Consider the following 21,124-nt stretch of genomic DNA (forward strand, 5'->3'; position numbering starts at 1 on the left):
AAAGTAAAAATGAAGAGAGAAAAATCGGGCATCCTGGCTTCCGGTACGTTTGTCGCAATGCTAGAACCCTACCTTAGGTTCAACACGCTAAGGCATCCGTGAATCCATATCGGCATATACCCCCCTTTCCCCCTTTCCCCCTTTAAGCCGACTCAAGCATCCATAGCATCCCGACCATTCAACAAGATAATACACGTCGAGATAGCCACCACATCATCCAACTCCTCTCCATTAAGCACCAGCACGGCATCCTTGTCAAACCCAAAGCCCGCGACCCGGCCGATCTCCACGCGCTCCTGGTTCAGACACTTATACAAGACACCCACGCGGCCGCGCGTCATGTCCCAGAAGTACGGAATGCTGTGCCTGACAAACGCCTCGTGCTTGCTGTCCTCGTCGCGAGAGCTGCCGCCTACGGGACACATCTCGACCTCGTGGCGGGAGTGCTTGCTGCCGGGGGGGAAGCGCACGCGCGACGAGTCGAAGGATACGAACGTGATGTTGAGGTCGCACACCTTGTCGCCCGAGCGCCCGTCTACCATCGTCTTCAGCGTGCGCATCATGTTGCCCGAGGACTTGATCTCGTAGGCGGGGGGGCTGTTGTTTTGGAGTTGCTTCTGCGCGGCTCGCTCTGCTTCGTCGAGGAATGCGTGGTTGAAGTCCCCCGAGAAGGGGGCCCGGACTTGCCCGGATAGGTTGAGTACTTTGGCGGTTGTTTTGAAGTGTACGCATCCTTTGAGGAAGAAGACTTGCGTAGGTTGGAGGACTACGTCCTCGTTGATGGGGAAGTCGTCGGGGTGGAATGGGTGGCCCATCATGCTTTTATAAATATCTTCTTGTTTATGTTTATGGGAGATAATTGGTACGATGTAGATGTGAATTATTGTTCAAAGTGAATAATAATACCCTTCTCCCCGCTCTCTTTATTTCGTCCCTCGATTTACTTTCTCGTTAGATATTTTACTCTCTGCTCCCTAACCAGTCCTTAAGTTGCGAACCCGACGAATATATGAGTTTCTTTTTTAATTCAAGGAAATACGATCGATGGTAATTAAAGTATTATTTCATTTATTACTTTCAATTATTTGGGAAACGTCGAGATTAGCGTCGAGAACCGGCGCCGTGGTTGCTTATAACGGGCATCCGTAACACGGGAGTTGGAGTGGACTTACCGTCGCGGAATGTGACGTCACGGCCGGCCGCATTACCTGATTTCCAGGCGTGGCTGCTCACTACGTCCAAGTTTTAAGAGCATATATGTGGCGGCCACTGGCGTCACCGAGGCCTATACGAACCCTATTACGTCCATATTATGGGTAATACGATCTCGATCTGCGTGAGCTTGTTAGGCATGTTGGAGGGTCAGACTACAGCAGAATGAAAAGTGTGATACTTACTTACCTAGCCTGGATGCTTACCCCTAAATATAAATATAAACCTTAAACTCATTTTATTCCTCAATTTGTAGGGTTAATTGCAGAAGCTAAGATTTAGGATTTGGTGAATTCAATTTGGATTATGAAAGAACATGAATGATATGACCAAGTCCACTATGACCAAGTCCACATTGGCTAATTGGTATTTATCTGACTCTTATCAATGCTATTGCCGAAAGAATAAATAGTCCCCGTGGAGCGCCTCGGAGAAACACCATCTCGCAGATAGTATCGAATGATGATGGTCCAAAATTTGTGACAAATAAGTATAGTCTAGATCTCCGAATTAAATATGAAATCAAAGAAATACACGCCGCAGATTTCTGTAAGCTCATCCCGAAAACTCAGTATGTAGTCCTTGCTGCCGCTGTCAGTAGAATTCGAGATCTCCCACAAGGTTTTACAAAAAGATCCGTTTTAAGATTCATCTGCACAAGTGTGTGTGCGTGTGCCGATATGGACGTCACCGATGATTTTAGTCCGTACAGGGCAGACGGCAAGCTCGTAAGTGTTAATTATCAAAATCTCGTAAAATAGCGACTAACGTCATGCGGAATCATAGCATGGCTTTGTTTGTGTGGTAACAGGGGCTTCCCAGCCTGTCAGCCAGGCCATTATTCAAGAGCTAGCAGGTTTGGCCAACCGCCAATCTCATCAAATATTTGCGTTTTGAGAAGTTAATAATAAACTAGCCCACGGAGCAGCTTGCATATACGGTGATTTTAGATCGAAATACCTTAACAGATTAGATTTAGATCCTAACGAGGAATAGCATGCGACAGGACCGCCAGCTCAGATTTATATAAAGAACTCGTTGATAGAGTAGGGAAGGAATCCCTAAGCTGCAAGGTCATCCCGTACCCTTTCCACGTTGCCAAAGAAGATGAGACACTCGTCCTGATAGATGAGGTCCTCAACGCCTTCGGGAGACTAGATGTCTGGGTCTGCTCTTCTGGTCTTCTAGGACCCCCTTCGATTGAAGCTACTACGCCAGACGACTTACAGAAATGCTTCGAGGCTCATTCGTTGGCACCTTTCTTCACATTGAAGTACGCCCCTGCTGCGATGGCTAAACTAACCGAGAAGAAGACGTATCCGAATGCTGCACCGAAAAGCCAAAAATATGGCAGTATCATTGTTATCAGCAGCGTCGCATCAGTTTATGGTGGATGCTGGGGGCCCTGTTACACTATGACATCCCACGCTGCTCTCGGTGTAGTGAAAGCAGGTGTCGCTAATCTCAAAGGCACTGGAGTGAGAATCAACTGTGTACGTGAACCTAGTCTGTCGCTGTTTCTTGAGCTCTAGTTAGAGCCAAGAGTGATTTCCCCTAACTTCGAAATTTGTGGGTTGCTTGGTCAAGGTTAATACTAACTTGACCGTTCAGATATCTCCAGGTCAAATCGACATTGGCGTAGACCTCCAGGGGGTAAGTAAGCTCACTACTTCGGCAAAATAAAGTTGAAAATTGAAATGAAGAGCAGGAATGAAGCAGCACCGTTTGCAGTCCTTATCGCGTTTCCGTCACTAACTGATAGCCTGATAGGTAGATACTTCCCGTAGATAAGACAGCCCACTTCTCGCCCACCTATTCCGGCAATATATAAAGTATTTATGTAACATCTTACTAAGGAACTTTACTCGTGTATAATTTAATCCGTTAGGGGGTCATTCGTTGAATCGTTCTTGGGCTTTACCACTTCACCTAGTCGAGAGAGCACACAATGCCTCCCCAGCACCAGATCCTGCCAAGCGCAGATGAGGCCGTAGTAGAATCAACATGTCAGAAGTACAATCTGACCAAGGCAGAGTTCAGCGAGCTGCATAGCCGTTGTGTTGCGGCCAAGTCGACGGCTTATTGCCCGTACAGCCAGTTCCGAGTCGGCTCGGCTATCATCTCTGTCGACGGCGTTTATTTCAACGGAGCCAATGTCGAGAATGCCTCGTACCCGGTCGGCACATGCGCCGAGCGCGTGGCTTTCGGCAAGGCGGTGACTGAGGGACATCGGAAGATTAAAGCGGTGGCTGTAGCCACTGACATAACTCCCCCGGCTAGTCCGTGTGGGATGTGTCGCCAGTTGTAAGTTGAGAATCCCCCTTTTTTTCTTCTTCCAAGTCCGAGTTAGCTCACTGGAATCCTAATTGTAAAAGTATTCGGGAATTTTGCGATCTTACGGCCCCAATTATCATGTTCGACAAGGATGATAACTTTTCAGTGTTACGTCTTGAAGAGGTATGTTGGCCGGCGTCAGTCTTTTAAACATAATCATAGGCTAAGAGTTGTATAACTAGTTGTTACCCTTGTCTTTTGGACCTGAAGCACTCCCTCCGCTAGGATCACGCTCTGTTTGAGAGTGTGTACATAGTATTGCAAAGGATTGGCTTCTGAAGTCGCAACTGGGCCTGTCGTTGTTGTGGCTGGTGTACGTTTCTAGCTGTAACCTCGATTATTATGTTATTATGTATAAAGTTTAGCTCATCAAGATTCGCGTGTTTCCAAGGATCATTTTGACGGTCTACATGAGCTGGATGGCTAAATGCGGGGGACCTGGGGCGGCGAGCTATGCATTCAAGATCCAATATAGATATTCTGGTCCTTAATACAATAGTACAAATTCTCTCACTCATCTCTGTAACATTTTATTCTGGATAGAATACCGCATATGCTTCAATAAATTAGTTACATCAAGTACCGTGAAGCTAAACCGATCCTGCTACACTCTATAGAGTCTTAAGACAGGGTAGTCAGGCATAAGTCGTACCAATATATCTGATCTAGTTAGTTCATTGCAATTCTATCTTCTCCAATTACTCGTAGCTATTCTCAGTCTTTTAACCTAGTAACTCGTATATGAAGATATCATATAAATCCAACGTAAGACACGTTCCCAGAATGTAACACGATATTATGTTAGTCGAGACTTTTGCTCAGAGCTTCGCTGAAATTGGAGCCGTTCCCCACAAGCCACCATCCCCGCAACCCCGGGAATTGAAGCAGCTAAAGAGGTTAGACGATCTCGAAGTTCTAAGCGCACCAACCAGCAAACTAGAAGTTCGGTCCGAGAAGAGGCTAGCTCGATAATTCCATGCTCTCCCGCCTCCGCAACTTCGTCCTAGCGGGCAATATACCCCGTATCCGCTGGAGTAATGTGGAGGACCGCAGAGCTGGAGCCGCGCAGTGATTGGTAGTCTTAGGGATACCGTAGCATTAGAAGTGAGGATGTGGGGAGACGTACGGGTTAGTTGTAGGAGAAGACCCCGCGCTATAGGGTGGCCTTGCGCTTGAAGGATCTTGGAAGTTGGAAACGGATGGGGATGTGATGTCGAAACCCAATGGTCAAGCTCACCTGGGGGTCAATTTCTGCACCTATAGCAGCCCGTCCTTATCTGCGCTCCGTATTGCGACTTTACACCGGTGGCTTCTGAAAGCTGCAGCTCCTCATATGGATTATGGCCCGATGGGTGCTGCCCCCTGCACGGCGGAAAATCACCGAATGGGCCCAAGATTGCCCATGCTACGCAGTAAGCGTGCGATGGCCATGGCCGGGAGCAACTTGGGTGTCATTGGGACGCATGCAAGTGAGCTTTAATATATGAAGGGTTCACTCCACCACCATGGATTGTCGTTCCCCGAGCTGCCACTCTTCTTACTCGACTTTGCCTTCACGTGCTATAGCTTGTTTTCCTCCCCCGTGACAAACCTACGAGGAAAGCGATCAAGATGTCGAGGTTTCCAAAGATCAGTACGTCGACTAATAGCAGTCAATAGAATTATATGTGCGCAATGCTTACACGTCTTAGCAAACACTTACTTCATGGCGATTATCGCCACCGTGGGCGGTATGCTCTTCGGTTTCGATATCTCGTCCATGTCTGCCATCGTCATTACCGACCAATATATCGACTACTTCAACAACCCCTCTGGTCTCACCCAAGGAGCCATTGGGTCTGCTCTTGCCGCTGGATCTGTCGTTGGTAGTTTGATGGCCGGCCCTATTTCGGATAAGTATGGTCGACGTGATAGGTAGGTCTGAACTCCTCATTGGTATCTACTAGAGTTGAATCTCACGTCTTGTAGTATCATGTTTGCCTGTCTTTGGTGGCTAGCTGGAACTGCGGTCCAAGTTGCTACCACCGGAGTAGGCTCGTTAATTGCTGGTCGTATCTTGAACGGTGTCTGTGTCGGTATCACCTCTTCTCAAGTCCCTGTGTATCTCGCAGAGATTGCCCCACGAGTAGGTTGAGACTTCGTGCTTGGAACCACTACCAGTCGCTAACGAGCTATATAGGATACTCGGGGTCGCATTATCATTATCCAGCAGCTTGCCATTGAGTGGGGTATCTTGATCATGTACTTTATTGGTTATGGAGTAAGTAGTTCCCACGATTCACAAACGGTGAGAAATAGTTAACTCATTATTGCAGTGCTCTAAAATCGAAGGCACGGCGTCGTTTCGAACCGCATGGGGAACACAATTTATTCCCTGCGTGGGTCTTATGATCGGTCTTCCTTTCCTTCCTAGGTCTCCAAGATGGCTTGCCAAAGTCGGCCGCGAGGAAGAGGCAATTCAAACTCTTGCTGATATCCAAGCTGGTGGTAACAAGGACGACCCACTTGTCGTCGCCGAGTGGGAGGAAATACACACTGTCCTGAACGCAGAGCGCGAGTCGATTCGAGGATGGAAGAAGTTCTTCGTTAATGGCATGTGGAAGCGAACTCTGGCTGGAATGAGTGTACAGGCCTGGCAAGTAAGTCTTATACGAAATGCTACCACCGTGAGTTTCAGTAACGCTAACACTATAAAACACTATAAAGCAATTGAGTGGCGCTAATGTTATCGTTTACTATATCGGATACGTCTTCTTGATGGCGGATCTCCAAGGTGATGTCAACTTGGTTTCTTCCGGCATTCAATATGCGGTCTTCATCATGTAAGTCGTAATGAGCCGAGGCGATCCGATCCTTTACAATAGGTGCTGATTATATTTAGTTTCACCACCATTATGTTCTTCTTCATTGACCGTACCGGTCGTCGAACGCTCCTTGTATCTGGTGCCATAGGAATGGCTATATGCCACTTTGTAGTTGGTGGCCTTCTTGGTACCTACAGCATTGATGTCCCCGAGGGTGTCGGCGGAAACCACAATGTTGTTTTCAAAGTCACGGGCTCCCCTGCTCACGGTGTCATTGCATTTAGCTACCTTCTCATTATCGTCTATGCGCTCACTCTAGCTCCTGTCGCTTGGGTTTACGCTGCTGAGGTTTGGTCGCTTGGAACACGCGCTACTGGAATGTCACTGGCTGCGGTGGCCAACTGGCTGTTCAACTTCGCCCTGGGACTCTTCACCCCGCCAGCATTCCTTAACATCAAGTATAAAGTTTTCATCATCTTCGGCGTGCTTTGTATCGGCGCAGCTATCCAAGCCTGGTTTACGTACCCTGAAACATGTGGCAAGACTATCGAGGAAATCGAAATATTGTTTGCTAAGGGCGCGCCAGCGGCGTGGAAGACCAAGAAGGGTGGTTCTCGTCTTGAGGCTGAGATCCAGGCCGTGTTGAACCGCAAAGAGCATGGCGAAGATGTTCATACTGATGTGCATCCGGAACTCCAAAAGACAGCAACAAGTGAGGTAGCTAAGGAGACCGTGTAGGGTTTTGTCCAATAACGATAGCTATTATTCTGACCTCTAGTATTTGCGAGGTCAGAGATGCTGCAGTACTTTATCTTGTTGGAGTTGGGGAGGCATAAGCGAAGGAAGACTTCTAGCTCATATACCAGTAACCACACAAATTGAAGAATAATCTAACCTTGCTGTTAGTCTACGAAGTAGTTATGTAATATATTTCTACCGGAGTTATTCGGAGAATACCACCCAGGTACCTGGTAGATTAGGTACAAGGTTCTACTATGTACTTCGTAATTGATTTCTATTGTTCCGTAATACATTTAATACATTAGGTACATCAATGTACAATTTAAATATGTACCTAAAGCACGAAGTACCTAATATGCAAGTGAGACATTGCGCTACCCCTATGTAAACTTTACCGTCCTTTTGGGGAATCCGGTTCCTTGCATGTGCAGATATTATGTACGTACAAAATTGGAAGCCAAGCACGGAATAGGAACTGCCCCACATCAAAACGTCGGTTCCCCTTACCCAATCTGCCAATCTAACATTGCACCGATTTGTTCGATTTGTTCCAGAGCTCAATGCGCCCATTGCTCGATACTCCTTATCCTACCTTTTCCCTTCTCCATATTCGTCGAGCCGCATTGGCAAAGATCAACTGTCTGCAGCATTCATTCACCTGGCAAAAAAATAAAAATAAAAAACCATATACATATACCATTGGTGTACCATGGTAACTCGTTAATGTGATTATGTATTTATAGTGTCTTGTTGAGCTTTTTTAGCCCTACAGCAGCCACGTCGCGCTGGTTCATGCCGACTTTCCCCTGCGATTGACCGCTGCCCCTCCGCCCTCACATTCGCAAACCCGCCCGATCGCGTTTCCAACACCACAACCATGGACCAGGCAGACATACCGGCATTGCTGTCGCGGTTAGCTAGCGACGAAGATGCCGCGCGGAAAATGGCAGTTTTTAAACTGCAGTCCTCTATAAATGACCCCTCCTTCGCCGATGTATTCATCTCCTCTGGCGGTTTAATTATACTACGGCGTCTTATCATGAGTACCGGCGGCAATACCCTCGCATATTCGCTACAAAGTCTCAGTCGATTGCTCGAGGTGGACATGGGATGGGATATCTTCGAGGGCCCGACTGCAGGTGATTTAGTTGAGCGCGTTGTCGAACTCATCGTCACAAATCCTTTGGTCAACATTCTTCGAGGTGCTATGTCCATTCTCGTCGCACTTGTCAGCCATTCGCAGTCTACCTCGTCAGGAGGACGGGTGCCTGTATCGTTCGGCTTTCGCGCATTAAAGCCAGCTGTCGCCGTGTATCCACAGTTCTTCGACCTCGTCATCCAGCAATTAAACTCGGCGGACCACGCCCTCTGCGCCAACGCACTTATGTTGATCAACGCTCTCATAAGGGATGCTGTCTCAGGCGAGTCTAATCTCGACAGTGGTAAGACAGCTGGTACTGGGGAAGAGTGGCCTAAGTTTATAAGGAGATTGCAAGATCTGGGTCTAATCAAGGCGGTATACAACCTGATGCAGAGTTCGGCACTGCAAGATCTTGCACACCCGCTGTTGGAGTTTCAGTCTCTTACTAAGGTGCTGCTTCAAAAGTGGCGGCAAGTTCAGGTTGACGTTGAAAGACCCGAACACAGGAGAGCGTTAAAAGGGCTTCATCTTGCCAGCGCGCCAAATAGAGACCACGTGAACGGTGTAGGGAAAGTTGAAGAGCTTCAGGAGTCCGGAAAGAAGGGTAGCAGAAGACACAATCCCGAGAAGTGGAGGAGGCTTGGCTTCGAGACTGAGGGCCCGGCGGCAGAGTTTAATAATACGGGGTTCCTTGGGCTTATGGATCTTGCGGACTACGTGCGAAAGAACGAAGATGGGTTTCAGAAGTTACTTCTGGAGCAATCCACCAAGCCGCTCCACGAACGTTGTCCTATCGCCAGGTCCAGCTTAGCGGTTACGCTTATTTTGTACGAACATTTTGGTTGTGATAAATCAGAAATGGAAGATCTAAGAGGATATCAATTATCAGACGGAACACACCAAGACAAACTCTTCCGACCGTTGCTTCTCCAATGGTCTAGATTACATACAGCTGGTTTAAATGCATTCTTCAAGCTATGGAAATCTACGGGCGCAGAACAGGAGGATTTTGATAAGGTGGCAGAATTGGTTCGTATACTTGTCGACCAGGTTGTAGGACAGGCTGGCCGATCGAAGGACGTCTTAGAGGTCGAGGATGATCTAGTTGAATACGACTTAGGGCGGCTGCGCGAGCTCCAAATGGAGCTCCTAGAACTCTCGTTCGACGACCAATGGGGCCAGCACCTTTACAAAGTGCGGGAAGGCTTAAACCAGGAGGCCCTCACATTTATCAAGGAACAACGTGTCCGATGTCTCTTACAAGGTTGCTGGTTTTCGAAGCCATCAACGCGAAAAGATGACCAAGGGAATAACGCACCTAACCGTCGTGCAGCTAATGGTACACTTTGGAGGTACGCTAAATTGTCGCACAACCGCCGCTATCTGCACTGGGCCGATTTTGCGTTCCGAACCGGGCCGGAGCCGAATCTGGATGCGCTTAGTGAGAAGGTAGATCTACGAGAAGTTAGCTCTGTCGCGTCTAACGTATCTGTTCCGTCTGGTGACGCGGGCGGCGAGACGAGCAACAGCACAAAGATTACAATCTTTGGCTATCTTAATGTTGACGAGGCTAATAAAGCTAAAGACCTGAGCGACATAAAAGAGGAGCCATTGCTCACTCTACATCCTTTGAACCATAGCCTAGCATCGGAGTGGCTCGACGGCTTGCTAATGCTGCTAGGCCAAACACCGATAACAGCAGAGACTAATAAGCTCATCAAGCTGGTACAAGACTATGGCATGAAGATCAGACTGTTGAATGTCCGGATGGAAGCCACTTACATGGGCCCACCAGAGGGTGCTGGTGTGGTGCCGAGTAGAGAGGAACTAAATGACGATTATTGGTACGAAATTTAATATGGTTTCCTCTACGAATATGTAGAGGCATCGGGCAGCATCGATTTTGGGTCGCATACTTACTATTAGTACAAGTCTGCGATCCAGACTCCTAGAGTGCAGAAGGGGTGGTACTATTACACTGGTTTCAACGTTAATCGACATACAGACTCGCCCGCAGGGGATGAAGCTTTTACGGCGGATCGTTTTTGTCCGAGGATACCACGTTTTGTTTTTGTACTTTTAGAGGATATACCCACGACTGAATTAAGAATCGATATTGTTAATAATCGACTTATAATTAGCTGTATTCTAGGACTTCTTAACACAGGATAAGCCTGACTTAAGGCAGCTATAAGTTTATATATGAAATTCCTAGATTTCTAAATTTAATAGTCCAGCTCGCCTTAACTTATTTAGTATTTAGAACTAGGTATTATTTTGTGAGATCTACTGAACGTCTTACGATGCGCCGCGGGTGATTCTGCCAAGCTTTGCGGGCAATATTGATGTATGTATGTACTTCGTATGTGCATAGGAGTTATATGTACGGAATACTAGCGTGGTTGCTTCCCAGGATCCATTTATTAGTTACAACCGGTTTTCAGCCCAGCCCCAACCACCTGGCAACACTACAGAATTCCCCACCTGCCGTCACTCCTAATCTTTGAGTTTATCGTCATTGCTGTGAAACAATTCCGTTTACAACTCCAAACTCCAACGGTCTGGATTCAGACAAAGACACTTGTATTGAGTTCACATCATATGATTACAAATACGTAGTCAATTGAGGCAAATACATACCTCGGAATAAATATCAAAGAAGCTTACCTAACAAGATGCGACGGTCGGGCGCTCCTAGTCCGTCGGGCAAAGTCCCACTGAATGGACACTTTAGGAACGGCATTTGGTATTGTAAGTCATACCTTAAACTTAATAGATCATATCCGCTACCACACGATATACCACACGATAAACTAATTAACTTATCGTTCGTAACACTAGGCAACTGTATTCCTCGCCTTCCCGCAATCCAATACCTAGCCAAGCGAGAGACCCCTAATAAGGGACGATCTTTCTACGCCTGCAAAAAGGACAGAAACAAGGAGAATAAATGCAATTTCTTCCTGTGGACTGAGGACGCCCACGTGCGCGAAGTTAATAACGTCCTGACTAATTCACGCAGCGAGGCTGAGGGGACTCCCAGCCGGCGGCCTAAGAAGAGGCAGCGAACGCTCCATGAGAGCATAACTCCGGCGAAAGAGAAGCGGCAGGAGAAGACTCCTATTACTAGTCTAGCAGATCTAGACCGTATGCTTAACCCCGGTTCTCCTTCTGCGACGGCTCAAAGCTCGACTATGAAGACTAGGTCTAGCTCCAAGGAGGTGGCCAAAAGTGTACAGAAGAGCGGTTCATCAGACGAAGATGATGACTCGGCTCACACCTCAGACGACGCTCAGGCGCAGTCTGACTCGACGCCAGACACGCCATCAGCAGCGCCGAAGAGAAAATGGTCGGACGTCGAGCTAAATGTCGAGGAGTATAGCGACCTCACCTCCGGCGAAGAGGAGGAACTCGTCGCTCTGGCCAATAGCTCAGCCCAACCCCAAACCAAGCAGCGCAACGCCTTCGCCACCCCCTCCGGCTCTCGTACCCTCATCGAAGACGGCATGGCAACCCCGCTGACCGAAAAGCCCGTCCGCCGCGTGCTCTTCGCAGACCCCTCCTCCCCCACCACTCCCAAGCGGGACCTAGCCGCATCCTCAACCAGCCCCCCGTCCTCCCAGCAGCAGCAGCAGCAGCAACAAGACCCCGCCACGCCCGGAAGGGAACGGGAGCTCACGCAGGAAATCATGGCGCTTCTGTACGACCAGAACATCGACGGTGCCGTGCGCCGCAAGATAAGAAGCTCCTTGGATCGGCACGCGGCGCGCGCCAAGGGCCTCGAGAGAGGACGCGATGCGTCGCGCGAGGCGGCTAAGAAGGCGGAGGCTAAGGTCGCGGAGCTGCAGCAGCGGGTTGCGGATTTGGAGAACCAGAGGAGGTTGGATGGGGAGGCGAGGCAGAAGATGAGGACGGATTTGATGAAGTTGTATCGGGAGAGTTAGGAGAGGGGTATGGGGGAGGGGATGAAGGACTAGGGTCGTTTTAAGTTGCGTGTTTGACTTTGCGTGATGGCGCTTGGGGGGGGGGGGGGGGGGGTTAGTGTTTACTTGTTCACTGCGGAGCTTGAGTGTCCGTTTTTGTGAACGGTTGGCTTGGTCAACTGTATTTGATGCTGAAGGATACCCTTTGGTTTTTTGCTTAGTGGAAAAACACCAGATAGGTAGTTAGGATTACGAACTATGGCCATGGTTGTAAGGCGTTAGATTATTATACTTCAGTATACGTCCAGTTTAAAACTACTTTATGATATGATACTAGTTTTCATTACTTTCGTAGCTTTCCGATTGAGTTTCTGGGTTGTAAATAACACCGGCTGAGTTTGCCATAGGTATGATATATATGCCGTTCATAACACTAGTAATTGAGATTATAACACCAAATATTGTACCTCGATATTGCAGTATAAAGCATCGCAATCATGAAAGTACCAGGGTTCTATGCCCTTACATTCTATCATAACATCGTCTTCATCTTCTTAGGAGCAACCGGGGAACCTAATCAAACGGTATCCGGCGTAGCTCCCCAGAGCCTTGTTTCCGCATCGCCTGGGCCGCGGCAATCGCACTGGGGACCTTAATCCCACAACAGTCGCCCCAACTGCTGCCATTGTGCATGTGTTTCACTCCGTCGTGCTCGACAACCACTCCTCCACCTTCGGGTTCATTTTCTTCGTTCGATACGCCTGCCTCAGACTCGGTGCTCATACCCTCCACAGCAGGCACCAGTGAACCGAAGAGAAAGTGTTGCATCACTGGCAACTTTTTGAGCACCTCTTCGACAAACATCCTTCTCATACCGCCCTCAATCTTGGTCCAGTTCTTCGCTGATGAGATGTCGTCTAGCATCGGGCTATGCCAGCGCAGGCCTTTGACGGTCTTCGTGCTGTTGACAAAGTTCACCTGACCAAGATACATGAAGTCATGGCCAAATTCTTCTAGGGTTAGTTCCTGGTGTATCGCCATTGGGGTGATAAAAGGGTGATGGAGAAGCTGGCTAGCTCCGAAGAGAAATGGTAGGAATTGGTAGTCGTCCAAACCCCAAACGCCGTGGGAACCAGCTGGTTCGAGGTAGTATGTTGATTGAATTGTTCGCATAAGCTCTAGGTACCGGGTAAAGACCTTGAGGACCAGTGCTTTGAAATCGGCTTTCTTCACAATCTGAAGCTGATATAAGCACAACAGCCATATTATGAAATTTAATTCATGACCTGAGCCATAGTCTATTCTGGTCCGGTTGCCAAAAGACTGGTTAAGGTATGTCTCGACCTCCGAGATAGCATCTTGCGATGTCAGACCGAGCTTCCGATGCCAAGACGGACTGGTAGCTTTGGCCTTGTCAAGAAAGGTACGGAAGACCTTGTTTCCAAACCGCGACCCTTCGGCATCGTCGGGAGGGGTGGCTAGAACTAGTGCTTCAACCTCATCAAGAACACCAATGATAGATTTGATGATGGGACTACAGTCGTCATCCTTGATAGCTGATATAGGAGTGTCTACTACAGCATCTGCGAGACCGAAGACAAATGCTAGAATGAGGGTGTGAGTTTGTGATGAGAGAAAGAGTTTGTGGTCCTCAGTAGACAAGATTCGCCGGGTGGGAACCTGGAATGAATGAGATGAAGGGTCTGGTGGTGGCGGTAAAGTAGGCGTTTCTGGTGGCGGAAGAGGGTTTGATGGTGGAGGCCGTCGACGACGCGGCTCCAACTTCGGGATCTTATCCTTAAGATTCGGTATCGTTTGTAGGGGATTTTGGGTAGCCATGATAGCTTTAGCTTTAATCATAGAACCAGGAATAGTATCTGTAAAAATGTTGATCAGACCTAGGTATCTCAAGGCGATCGTGATGAGTTGATTATAAAGAGATGCAGGTACCATATGAGGTATGCAGGTATTAAAGTTAAGGTACGCCACCCCTCTGCAATCACGCATTACTGAATACCTAATATGTACGTACATATATCGAATTGATGAAGGAAATAGAAGTTGCGAGTATCTTTTCGTTATTTCTATGTATTGGGCCACAGCTGCACAATGCAATAGTACAAATATGGCGGGGTTAAAGTACATACCTACCTGTATCCTATGAAATGCAGCCGCGCCCAGATTTATCCTATTGTACAGGCTGCTTGGCTGCCAGATCCCTACCTTAAACCTAATTGAGAAAAAGTTAAATCCCAATCGTCAGAAATCGTCAGAAATCGTCAGATCAAGACCTCACCATTACGATTTCTGCGCAAACACCATTTACAACCCAAAAAAAAATCCCTTGCAATTCCTCGCGAAAATGACGATCAATACCGAACCAGAAGCATTACTGTCTCACCTTCAAAATTCTGACGGCTCCGCTACTTTCTCTTTTGCTGGCTATACCGTGGTTGGGGCTGTAAATGGGCCGATCGAGGTTCAGAGACGAGATGAGCTCCCGGAGGAGGCGGCCGTCGACGTGATCGTACGACCAGCTGCAGGGGTTGGAGGTATGGCTTCCTTCGAAGCACACTGACCCTTATATATAAACACCACTCACCATTGCTGTTTTCTAGGCACTAGAGAAAGGCACTTGGAGTCACTGATTCAGTCGACTTTGCGCCAGATCATCCTCGTCAACAACTTTCCGAGGACCCTAATCCAGGTTATTCTACAAGTCACCACTGCGCCTGAGAACGAATATGTCAATGCCAAAGTAGCACAGGCTACCTCAGTAAGCTGCACTTCAATATGGGTTTTAGGAGAAAAATGAGAGCATACTAACCGGACGTGCAATCTTCTAGAACCTGCCTATTTTGCCTGCTCTACTGCAGACAGCGGTGCTCTCGCTCCTCTCTGCCGCCCTTCCGTTGACGGCGACACTGACATCGACCTCACTGGCTATTGTCGCTGATGGTCAATCGAAGAAAGTCGTCTTAAACCCTTCGCCGCGAGAAATTGAAACGTCGCAATCGTTCCATGTCTTCTCGTTTACCTCGCACGATGAATTGATACTCGCAGAAAGTGAAGGAAGCTTCACGGTAAAAGAATGGGACGATGCCTTTGCCGTCGCTCAACGTCAATGCTGCCCTCCCGTCACTACGGGCGATGGAGATACCCTCATGGATGATAGTAGCCTACCTGGTACGGACTTGAGGCAGTTTACGCGATCTACGCTGGAGGGGAAAATAGCCTCGGACTTACATTGGAAGTAAGCGATTCTATCCCGTACATCCTGGATTAGCACGGGCTATATTATACGGATATGACTGGCTAGAATCTACGGCAACAATGCTGGATTGGCGGTCAGTAATGTACGTTGGTCTAGTCCCGCTCAGACATGTTTGATACTCCCGAATCGGCGCATCGCTTTCATGGAGATGCTATGGATTGGGGATCTTCTACCGGGCGCGGTGGATCATCTGGCTAGTAGTTAATGGGGTTCTTGTTTGCATTAGCATGGCAAATGTTGATCGGATGGTTCCTTTTGGTAGGCGGACGGGAAAAATGGCAGCATCCCAGGAAGCTAATGACTAGGTATGTGTTGCCAATGCTAGCCAAGAGTTTGGCAGATATGCTGGGCTAACCGACGAGTCTGTTATAGGGACACTAGGAAACGAAGAAAGCGCTTCGTCCCGAGCACCAATCAAGTGCGGTGGTGATGGCATTGACAGTCTTTACAAGATGTGCCTGCAAAGATTCACAGCGCATATTGTTCGTAGCCACGTTTTCTCAGCTAGGACTTTTACGAGGTACCGAAAAGACGGGTTGACAATCCTATCGAAATTCGATTTATTTGTGATGCAGTGGAGTCCCATGGTGGTGGAGTGGCGGTTAATGGTTGTTTCTGGATGTGTGATCTTCGCAGGGGAGGCCACTTTGCTCGATGATGTTCCAGACGCAGCAGCAGGATTCGTTCTCAAGTGAAGGTCCAAAACAAATCAGCATAATGCTGATGTCTGCAGGAGGTCAAGGAGGCTCAAGAGACCCCGTCAGCTTCCAGTTGATTGATTAGTCGATTGAGAAGATCGGTTGCAGGTAATCCGGGAGCGTTTGCAAGCCCTGGACTGGGGAGCTGGAAAAGATGAGACAAGTCTAGTCTCCTTAACGCAGCGTTCGCTTACGCATCCCTGCGTAAGAGTTACAACGTGAGACCTGGCGCGAAAAGACTTCACAGCATCTGTTAGGGGGAAACAGGAGAAGTACTAGTAATGGTGGGTCAAACGAACCGCCACGTACCCTCCATTTTCTAATTTTCTAATCTTTTATGACTTTTTGAGAATCGAGATACAAGACACTGCAGGAACGTATGGGAGGGCGGCTGTCACTTCGGGTCTTACTACTAGATGCAGTATACGAAGTTGCAGCCTTCGCGACAGCTCCTATCCTCCTTATCCTCCTTATCCTCTCTTATCCTATCTCTCTCATTCATTAGTGCCACCCTTCTACAAAGAACCGCGTACGTAAAGGATTCTACGTACTAGAGTACTTGGGTACTTAGATACATCTATAACCCCCCACTTGAGCCGGACCCTTACCTGATCCACCTAGCTGCTACTCCACAATCCATGCACGGAGGTACCGTTCAAGCATCTCCACAGCCGGTCCTCTCCATCTCTATCACCTACTATCACCAAGTAGCCGATTTATCTTAATAAGTGAGTCGGGCACGACTGAATTCTTGCGTCTCTCGTCTAACTGGATCTTCAGTCACTCAGACCCAAGTCTTTCTTTTCAACCGGCTGTTTGTGAAAACAGCAAAGCAGAACTCTGGAAGTTCTTGCAAACTCAACCTTTAATTTTTGCGTTTGACTATTTCCCGGCCTGGCTGCTACCTTCGTTCTGTCTACCAACATATAGTCTTTCGCAGAGTTGAACTCGAGTTGTTTCATTCTTATTCTTTTTTAATAACATAACTATATATCCCTCGACAATTCGTTTTTCTATCAATCCCAACATTGTTAATTTTCCTCGGCGGACCTTTTACTCGACATTTGCGAATTCCTCCACGGCCGACTTCTCCTTCTCCTTCTCCTTCAGCTCGACCATAAGAACAAGCCACTAGCGGGATAGCTTAATTCTAAACGGAGTTTACCATCTAATCCTAATCGAGAGCCAACTCTCACATCTTCTGTGCGTCCTAAGACGACATATTCGCCGATTCGGTCTCCGGAAATCTGCCGCTGTTGTGACCATTATCGTCATCACATCTAGTGTCTCGATATCACGAGACTAACATAGCTCGGGAATAGCTCTGTAAGTTTTGCTACCCATGATTTGCCATGTCTCGGAGGTGAAGCGCCTATAGTGTGCCGTCACCGCATGGTTTCTTTGCCGAGTGCCACCAGCACCAGATTTCGTTACCTTGGCTATTATAAACCAGAATACGGTCCCCCTCCTCCTACTTCGTACACGTGCTGCCTTTTATAGGAATCTCCCGCTGACAAACTACCTATTGTTTTAGTGTTCTTGGTTGTACGACGGGGAATCAGATTCAAACGATCGAGACATCATCTGCACCGGTTCTAAATTAATCCTGCACGGTTCGGACATAGCATAGGACCTTTGTGCTATCTTCGGAATTGGCGGTTTCTGTTAAACCGTATCAACCGTATCGACCGTATCGATACTTTTCGCCTAGGTACAAGCGTGTGGAGCTATGCCTAATTTAGGGTTAATGGGTTCGCCAACAATGGGGGTGCATCCTGTTCTAAGTAACAATACTAGTACTAATAACACGCTGGAGGAAGCTGACGGAGGGGTCGGGATCGCTGTCGGCCCCGTTTCTAAGCAATCCACTTCCATCTTAGCCATTCCAGATCAAGATCAACCCCTGCGACAATCCGGTTCGCCTACAAAGTCCGACTCTGCGCCGCATTTCCTTTCTACTTCTCAATCCCACCACCATGCTGACGGCAACGACACAAAACCAGAGCCTTCTGCTCTAACGATAGAAGGTACAGACGTCATTCCCAATAATCATCAATCGCGCGGACACCGCAAGAACGCACCCTCTGTCGATGCCGTCCCGCGCCAAACTCTTATGAAAGCACTCGCTTCTGTCGCACGGAATAATAAACCTGAAGCATTATCATTAAACAACATGTTGTCCGCCCACTCAGCGGTCGATAAACGACCTGGCAATTCTTCGTCCTCTCAACAACTCTCCGACGCTCTATCCGAGCTTGCCGCCCGAAACATAACTCCGACCACCGCATTCCCCTCTCTTCAGTCACCATGCTTTTACCACAACCGATTTGATGACGCAGTCGATATTGATAAGGTCCTCGAGGAAATCAAAAATGACGAGTGGATGTCGCATTCCAGATTAGTGCAGACCGCCACCGGCGTTCGTGAGGTATCGAAGCAACTACAGCGTCGGCCCATCCGCCGAGCTGTCCGCAGTGTCATGATCGTCACCAAAGCCCGTGATAATGAATTGGTGTATCTGACTAGGGAACTCACCATGTGGCTACTGAGAACTCCCCGATACGGCTCAGATATAGGAGTCAACGTCTATGTTGATGCGAAACTACGCAACTCGAAGCGTTTCGGTGCCTCTAGCATTGTGGACGAAGACACTCGCTTTGAGTCCATGCTTCGATACTGGTCTCCGGACCTTTGCTGGAGTAGCCCGGAGAAATTTGACCTTGTCTTGACGCTTGGAGGTGACGGCACTGTACTTTTTACTTCCTGGCTCTTCCAAAGAGTTGTTCCTCCCGTCTTGTCTTTCAGTCTGGGAAGTCTTGGCTTCTTAACAAGCTTCGAATTTGAGAAGTATAAGCAGCATCTCAACAAAGTAATGGGCGACGATGGTATGCGTGTCAACCTTCGTATGCGATTCACGTGTACTGTCTTCCGTAACGGCACCTCGGGTCCGGAGATGGAAGAGGGTGAACAGTTTGAAGTTCTTAACGAGCTTGTCATCGACCGCGGCCCATCGCCTTATGTCTCCAACCTTGAGTTGTACGGCGACAACGAGCTCTTAACCGTTGTCCAAGCGGATGGATGCATCTTCTCCACACCAACTGGATCGACTGCATACTCCCTTTCCGCGGGCGGCTCTCTGGTCAGCCCTGACCTTCCTGCCATTCTTCTTACTCCTATTTGCCCGCACACACTATCTTTCCGACCGATGGTGCTTAGTGACACGATGCTACTTCGTGTTTCTATCCCGCGTAATTCCCGCGCGACAGCGTACTGTGCCTTTGATGGAAAAGGCAGGGTAGAACTGAAGCAGGGCGACTGCGTGACGATCACGGCTTCTCAATACCCCTTCCCCACCGTGATGCGTACCGGAACCGAATGGTTTGATAGCGTTTCTCGCACGCTTCAATGGAACACGCGAGCTGCCACCCAGAAAGGCTTCGAGAGCAAAATTGGCGGTTCCGTCAATGAAGACGAGGAGCCGGAATGGGATATCGATACCGACTCTGCATACTATGCAAGTGAAGATGGCAGCACCAGCGCGAGTCCTTTACGACGACAGATGAGCCTTCTAGGCATGTAGAGAATTAGATTTAGAGTCTCGATTAGAGCTAGATGTTGGGGTTCTACACGCAGTTATGTCTGATTTCCACTGCGTACGTGGTAGGAGGATTCAGGTGATCTCGATACACCTCAAGGAGTTCATTGGCGTCAAGCTAGGAGTTTCCGTGGAGAAGATAATCAAGGTGCTTCCTTGGCGAGTAGCGGTTTGATTTTTCGTTTGTTGGGTATTATAGACTTGCGGAGACAATACTTCATATTACGAGTAATGTACTGTCATTACATTGCCAGTCGCAACGATGGCGATTAGGCTAGACTCTTACGAATAAGATTATTACGAGGCCTATACTGAACTGATCTAATCGCATGTGAATGTATTGCAAGTTAATTATGTGTTTTTATACTAAGCGGGTCAAAGTGAGGTTGTATTGTACCGTGTTGGTTCGACGTAGGATGAGTCGTGGACTCAATGTTAGGGTTAGCCAAGGCGGTGTAAAGCTGGTCCTCGTCTATGTGACAGATGGATGCCTGGAAAAATGTTGACTCCATCGTATCTGACCTCCACCAAAGTAAACACTACCCAAATCTTACGGATTGGTGAGCATTGAAATATATGCTGATCTCATTAAGCCCCTGATAGGCAGCTATTAGATGCTGTGCCGTCCAAAGATGATGGCCTAGTTAATTCAAGAATTGCTAATATCTCTAACCTAAGTAAATCAAGGCTTCACTTGTTATTATTGCTAGATACGGAGGAGGGTACAATCATCGAGGAGATAATCCGGTACAGCCGGGGAGGATAATTGCTGGGTCCGCCATATCTACCGGAGCCATGGGTGGCCGGGCCCCGAGTACCGCCGTGGCGAGTGTATGGAGGCTATTATTAGGTATAAGGCGATGAGGGAAAGGGCTAGGGAAGAAGGGAATGGCGAGGGGCTTTTGATCCCCTTGGGTGGGTTACTATGACGATGGACATTGGTCTGTCTTTGAGAGATGAATTAATGTCACGGCCATAACTAAGCCCTAAATTAGCTGCGGTTGCCCCACATCATACATAAGCTTGGGAATGTTATATTATGGGACTTGAGAAGCATCGTTCAGCCTCTAAACTTTGTTTTCCTAACTTTGTTTACCTGGGTAGCTTGTTGCTTAGGTAGGTATCTTTTTGAGTGAGATATGGAATAATATTAAGTTCGACCATGATAGCTACCTATCGATCATTTATGTACATACAATAAATAATACATCTAAATGTACAAACATGACTTCATACCCTTTGGTTGGTGTATTGTAGATCTCAGAGTGCTTTAGGTTATTACTGCATCGTAGCTATAAATATTCCTTTAATTGTGGCCTATGCACGCAACTCCAGTCCTATGGGTTTGCCCCTCATGTAACTTCGCAACTACTAACTATGTATTAACTAAGATATCTTTAAT

The 21,124-nt window shown here is 48.0% G+C and overlaps 8 protein-coding genes across 8 annotated transcripts; 6 read left to right on the forward strand and 2 right to left on the reverse strand.

Moving 5' to 3' along the window:
* Positions 1-152: 152 nt before the first annotated feature.
* On the reverse strand, positions 153-815 carry F4817DRAFT_313498 (uncharacterized protein; the record flags this gene model as incomplete). Its single annotated transcript, XM_049300255.1, has 1 exon — positions 153-815. The coding sequence occupies one exon, from the start codon at positions 813-815 to the stop codon at positions 153-155; it is 663 nt and encodes a 220-aa protein (XP_049161508.1).
* Positions 816-1,892: 1,077 nt separating this feature from the next.
* On the forward strand, positions 1,893-3,788 carry F4817DRAFT_313499 (cytidine deaminase-like protein; the record flags this gene model as incomplete). Its single annotated transcript, XM_049300256.1, has 8 exons — positions 1,893-1,940; positions 1,999-2,068; positions 2,129-2,152; positions 2,209-2,705; positions 2,824-2,865; positions 3,146-3,516; positions 3,588-3,669; positions 3,729-3,788. The coding sequence occupies 8 exons, from the start codon at positions 1,893-1,895 to the stop codon at positions 3,786-3,788; spliced, it is 1,194 nt and encodes a 397-aa protein (XP_049161509.1).
* Positions 3,789-4,838: 1,050 nt separating this feature from the next.
* F4817DRAFT_15034 (general substrate transporter) lies at positions 4,839-7,249 on the forward strand. Its single transcript, XM_049297968.1, has 7 exons — positions 4,839-5,179; positions 5,238-5,460; positions 5,515-5,671; positions 5,726-5,806; positions 5,862-6,185; positions 6,253-6,368; positions 6,428-7,249. Exons 1-7 carry the CDS (start codon positions 5,158-5,160, stop codon positions 7,086-7,088), a joined length of 1,584 nt encoding a protein of 527 aa, XP_049161510.1. The 5' UTR covers positions 4,839-5,157; the 3' UTR covers positions 7,089-7,249.
* Positions 7,250-7,670: 421 nt separating this feature from the next.
* F4817DRAFT_330084 (ELMO/CED-12 family-domain-containing protein) lies at positions 7,671-10,456 on the forward strand. The gene has a single exon (XM_049302346.1). The coding sequence runs from the start codon at positions 7,969-7,971 to the stop codon at positions 10,087-10,089; it is 2,121 nt and encodes a 706-aa protein (XP_049161511.1). The 5' UTR covers positions 7,671-7,968; the 3' UTR covers positions 10,090-10,456.
* Positions 10,457-10,676: 220 nt separating this feature from the next.
* Positions 10,677-12,272, forward strand: F4817DRAFT_330085 (uncharacterized protein). Its single transcript, XM_049302347.1, has 2 exons — positions 10,677-10,983; positions 11,074-12,272. The coding sequence occupies exons 1-2, from the start codon at positions 10,908-10,910 to the stop codon at positions 12,174-12,176; spliced, it is 1,179 nt and encodes a 392-aa protein (XP_049161512.1). The 5' UTR covers positions 10,677-10,907; the 3' UTR covers positions 12,177-12,272.
* A 456-nt stretch (positions 12,273-12,728) lies between these two features.
* F4817DRAFT_313503 (Phosphotyrosyl phosphatase activator) lies at positions 12,729-13,994 on the reverse strand (the record flags this gene model as incomplete). The annotated part of the gene is made up of 1 exon (XM_049300257.1): positions 12,729-13,994. The coding sequence occupies one exon, from the start codon at positions 13,992-13,994 to the stop codon at positions 12,729-12,731; it is 1,266 nt and encodes a 421-aa protein (XP_049161513.1).
* Positions 13,995-14,335: 341 nt separating this feature from the next.
* Positions 14,336-15,797, forward strand: F4817DRAFT_15262 (uncharacterized protein). Its single transcript, XM_049297999.1, has 3 exons — positions 14,336-14,707; positions 14,774-14,931; positions 15,002-15,797. The coding sequence occupies exons 1-3, from the start codon at positions 14,518-14,520 to the stop codon at positions 15,410-15,412; spliced, it is 759 nt and encodes a 252-aa protein (XP_049161514.1). The 5' UTR covers positions 14,336-14,517; the 3' UTR covers positions 15,413-15,797.
* Positions 15,798-17,889: 2,092 nt separating this feature from the next.
* Positions 17,890-19,707, forward strand: F4817DRAFT_313505 (ATP-NAD kinase; the record flags this gene model as incomplete). Its single annotated transcript, XM_049300258.1, has 1 exon — positions 17,890-19,707. The coding sequence occupies one exon, from the start codon at positions 17,890-17,892 to the stop codon at positions 19,705-19,707; it is 1,818 nt and encodes a 605-aa protein (XP_049161515.1).
* Between the last annotated feature and the right edge of the window lie 1,417 nt (positions 19,708-21,124).

This window comes from Daldinia loculata, assembly GCF_022478755.1.
Source record: "Daldinia loculata strain CBS 113971 unplaced genomic scaffold F4817scaffold_10, whole genome shotgun sequence".
NCBI lineage: Eukaryota > Fungi > Ascomycota > Sordariomycetes > Xylariales > Hypoxylaceae > Daldinia > Daldinia loculata.

Bases quoted from the DNA above. Each gene is read 5' to 3' on its own strand.
- F4817DRAFT_15034 (XM_049297968.1), top strand. From the start codon at position 5,158: ATGTCGAGGTTTCCAAAGATCA. The intron at 5,180-5,237 runs GTACGTCGACTA...TACACGTCTTAG, and splicing joins GTCGAGGTTTCCAAAGATCA to CAAACACTTACTTCATGGCG. The intron at 5,807-5,861 runs GTAAGTAGTTCC...TCATTATTGCAG, and splicing joins TGTACTTTATTGGTTATGGA to TGCTCTAAAATCGAAGGCAC.
- F4817DRAFT_330084 (XM_049302346.1), top strand. From the start codon at position 7,969: ATGGACCAGGCAGACATACCGGCATTGCTGTCGCGGTTAGCTAGCGAC.
- F4817DRAFT_330085 (XM_049302347.1), top strand. From the start codon at position 10,908: ATGCGACGGTCGGGCGCTCCTAGTCCGTCGGGCAAAGTCCCACTGAAT. The intron at 10,984-11,073 runs GTAAGTCATACC...TCGTAACACTAG, and splicing joins TAGGAACGGCATTTGGTATT to GCAACTGTATTCCTCGCCTT.
- F4817DRAFT_15262 (XM_049297999.1), top strand. From the start codon at position 14,518: ATGACGATCAATACCGAACCAGAAGCATTACTGTCTCACCTTCAAAAT. The intron at 14,708-14,773 runs GTATGGCTTCCT...GCTGTTTTCTAG, and splicing joins ACCAGCTGCAGGGGTTGGAG to GCACTAGAGAAAGGCACTTG. The intron at 14,932-15,001 runs GTAAGCTGCACT...GCAATCTTCTAG, and splicing joins AAGTAGCACAGGCTACCTCA to AACCTGCCTATTTTGCCTGC.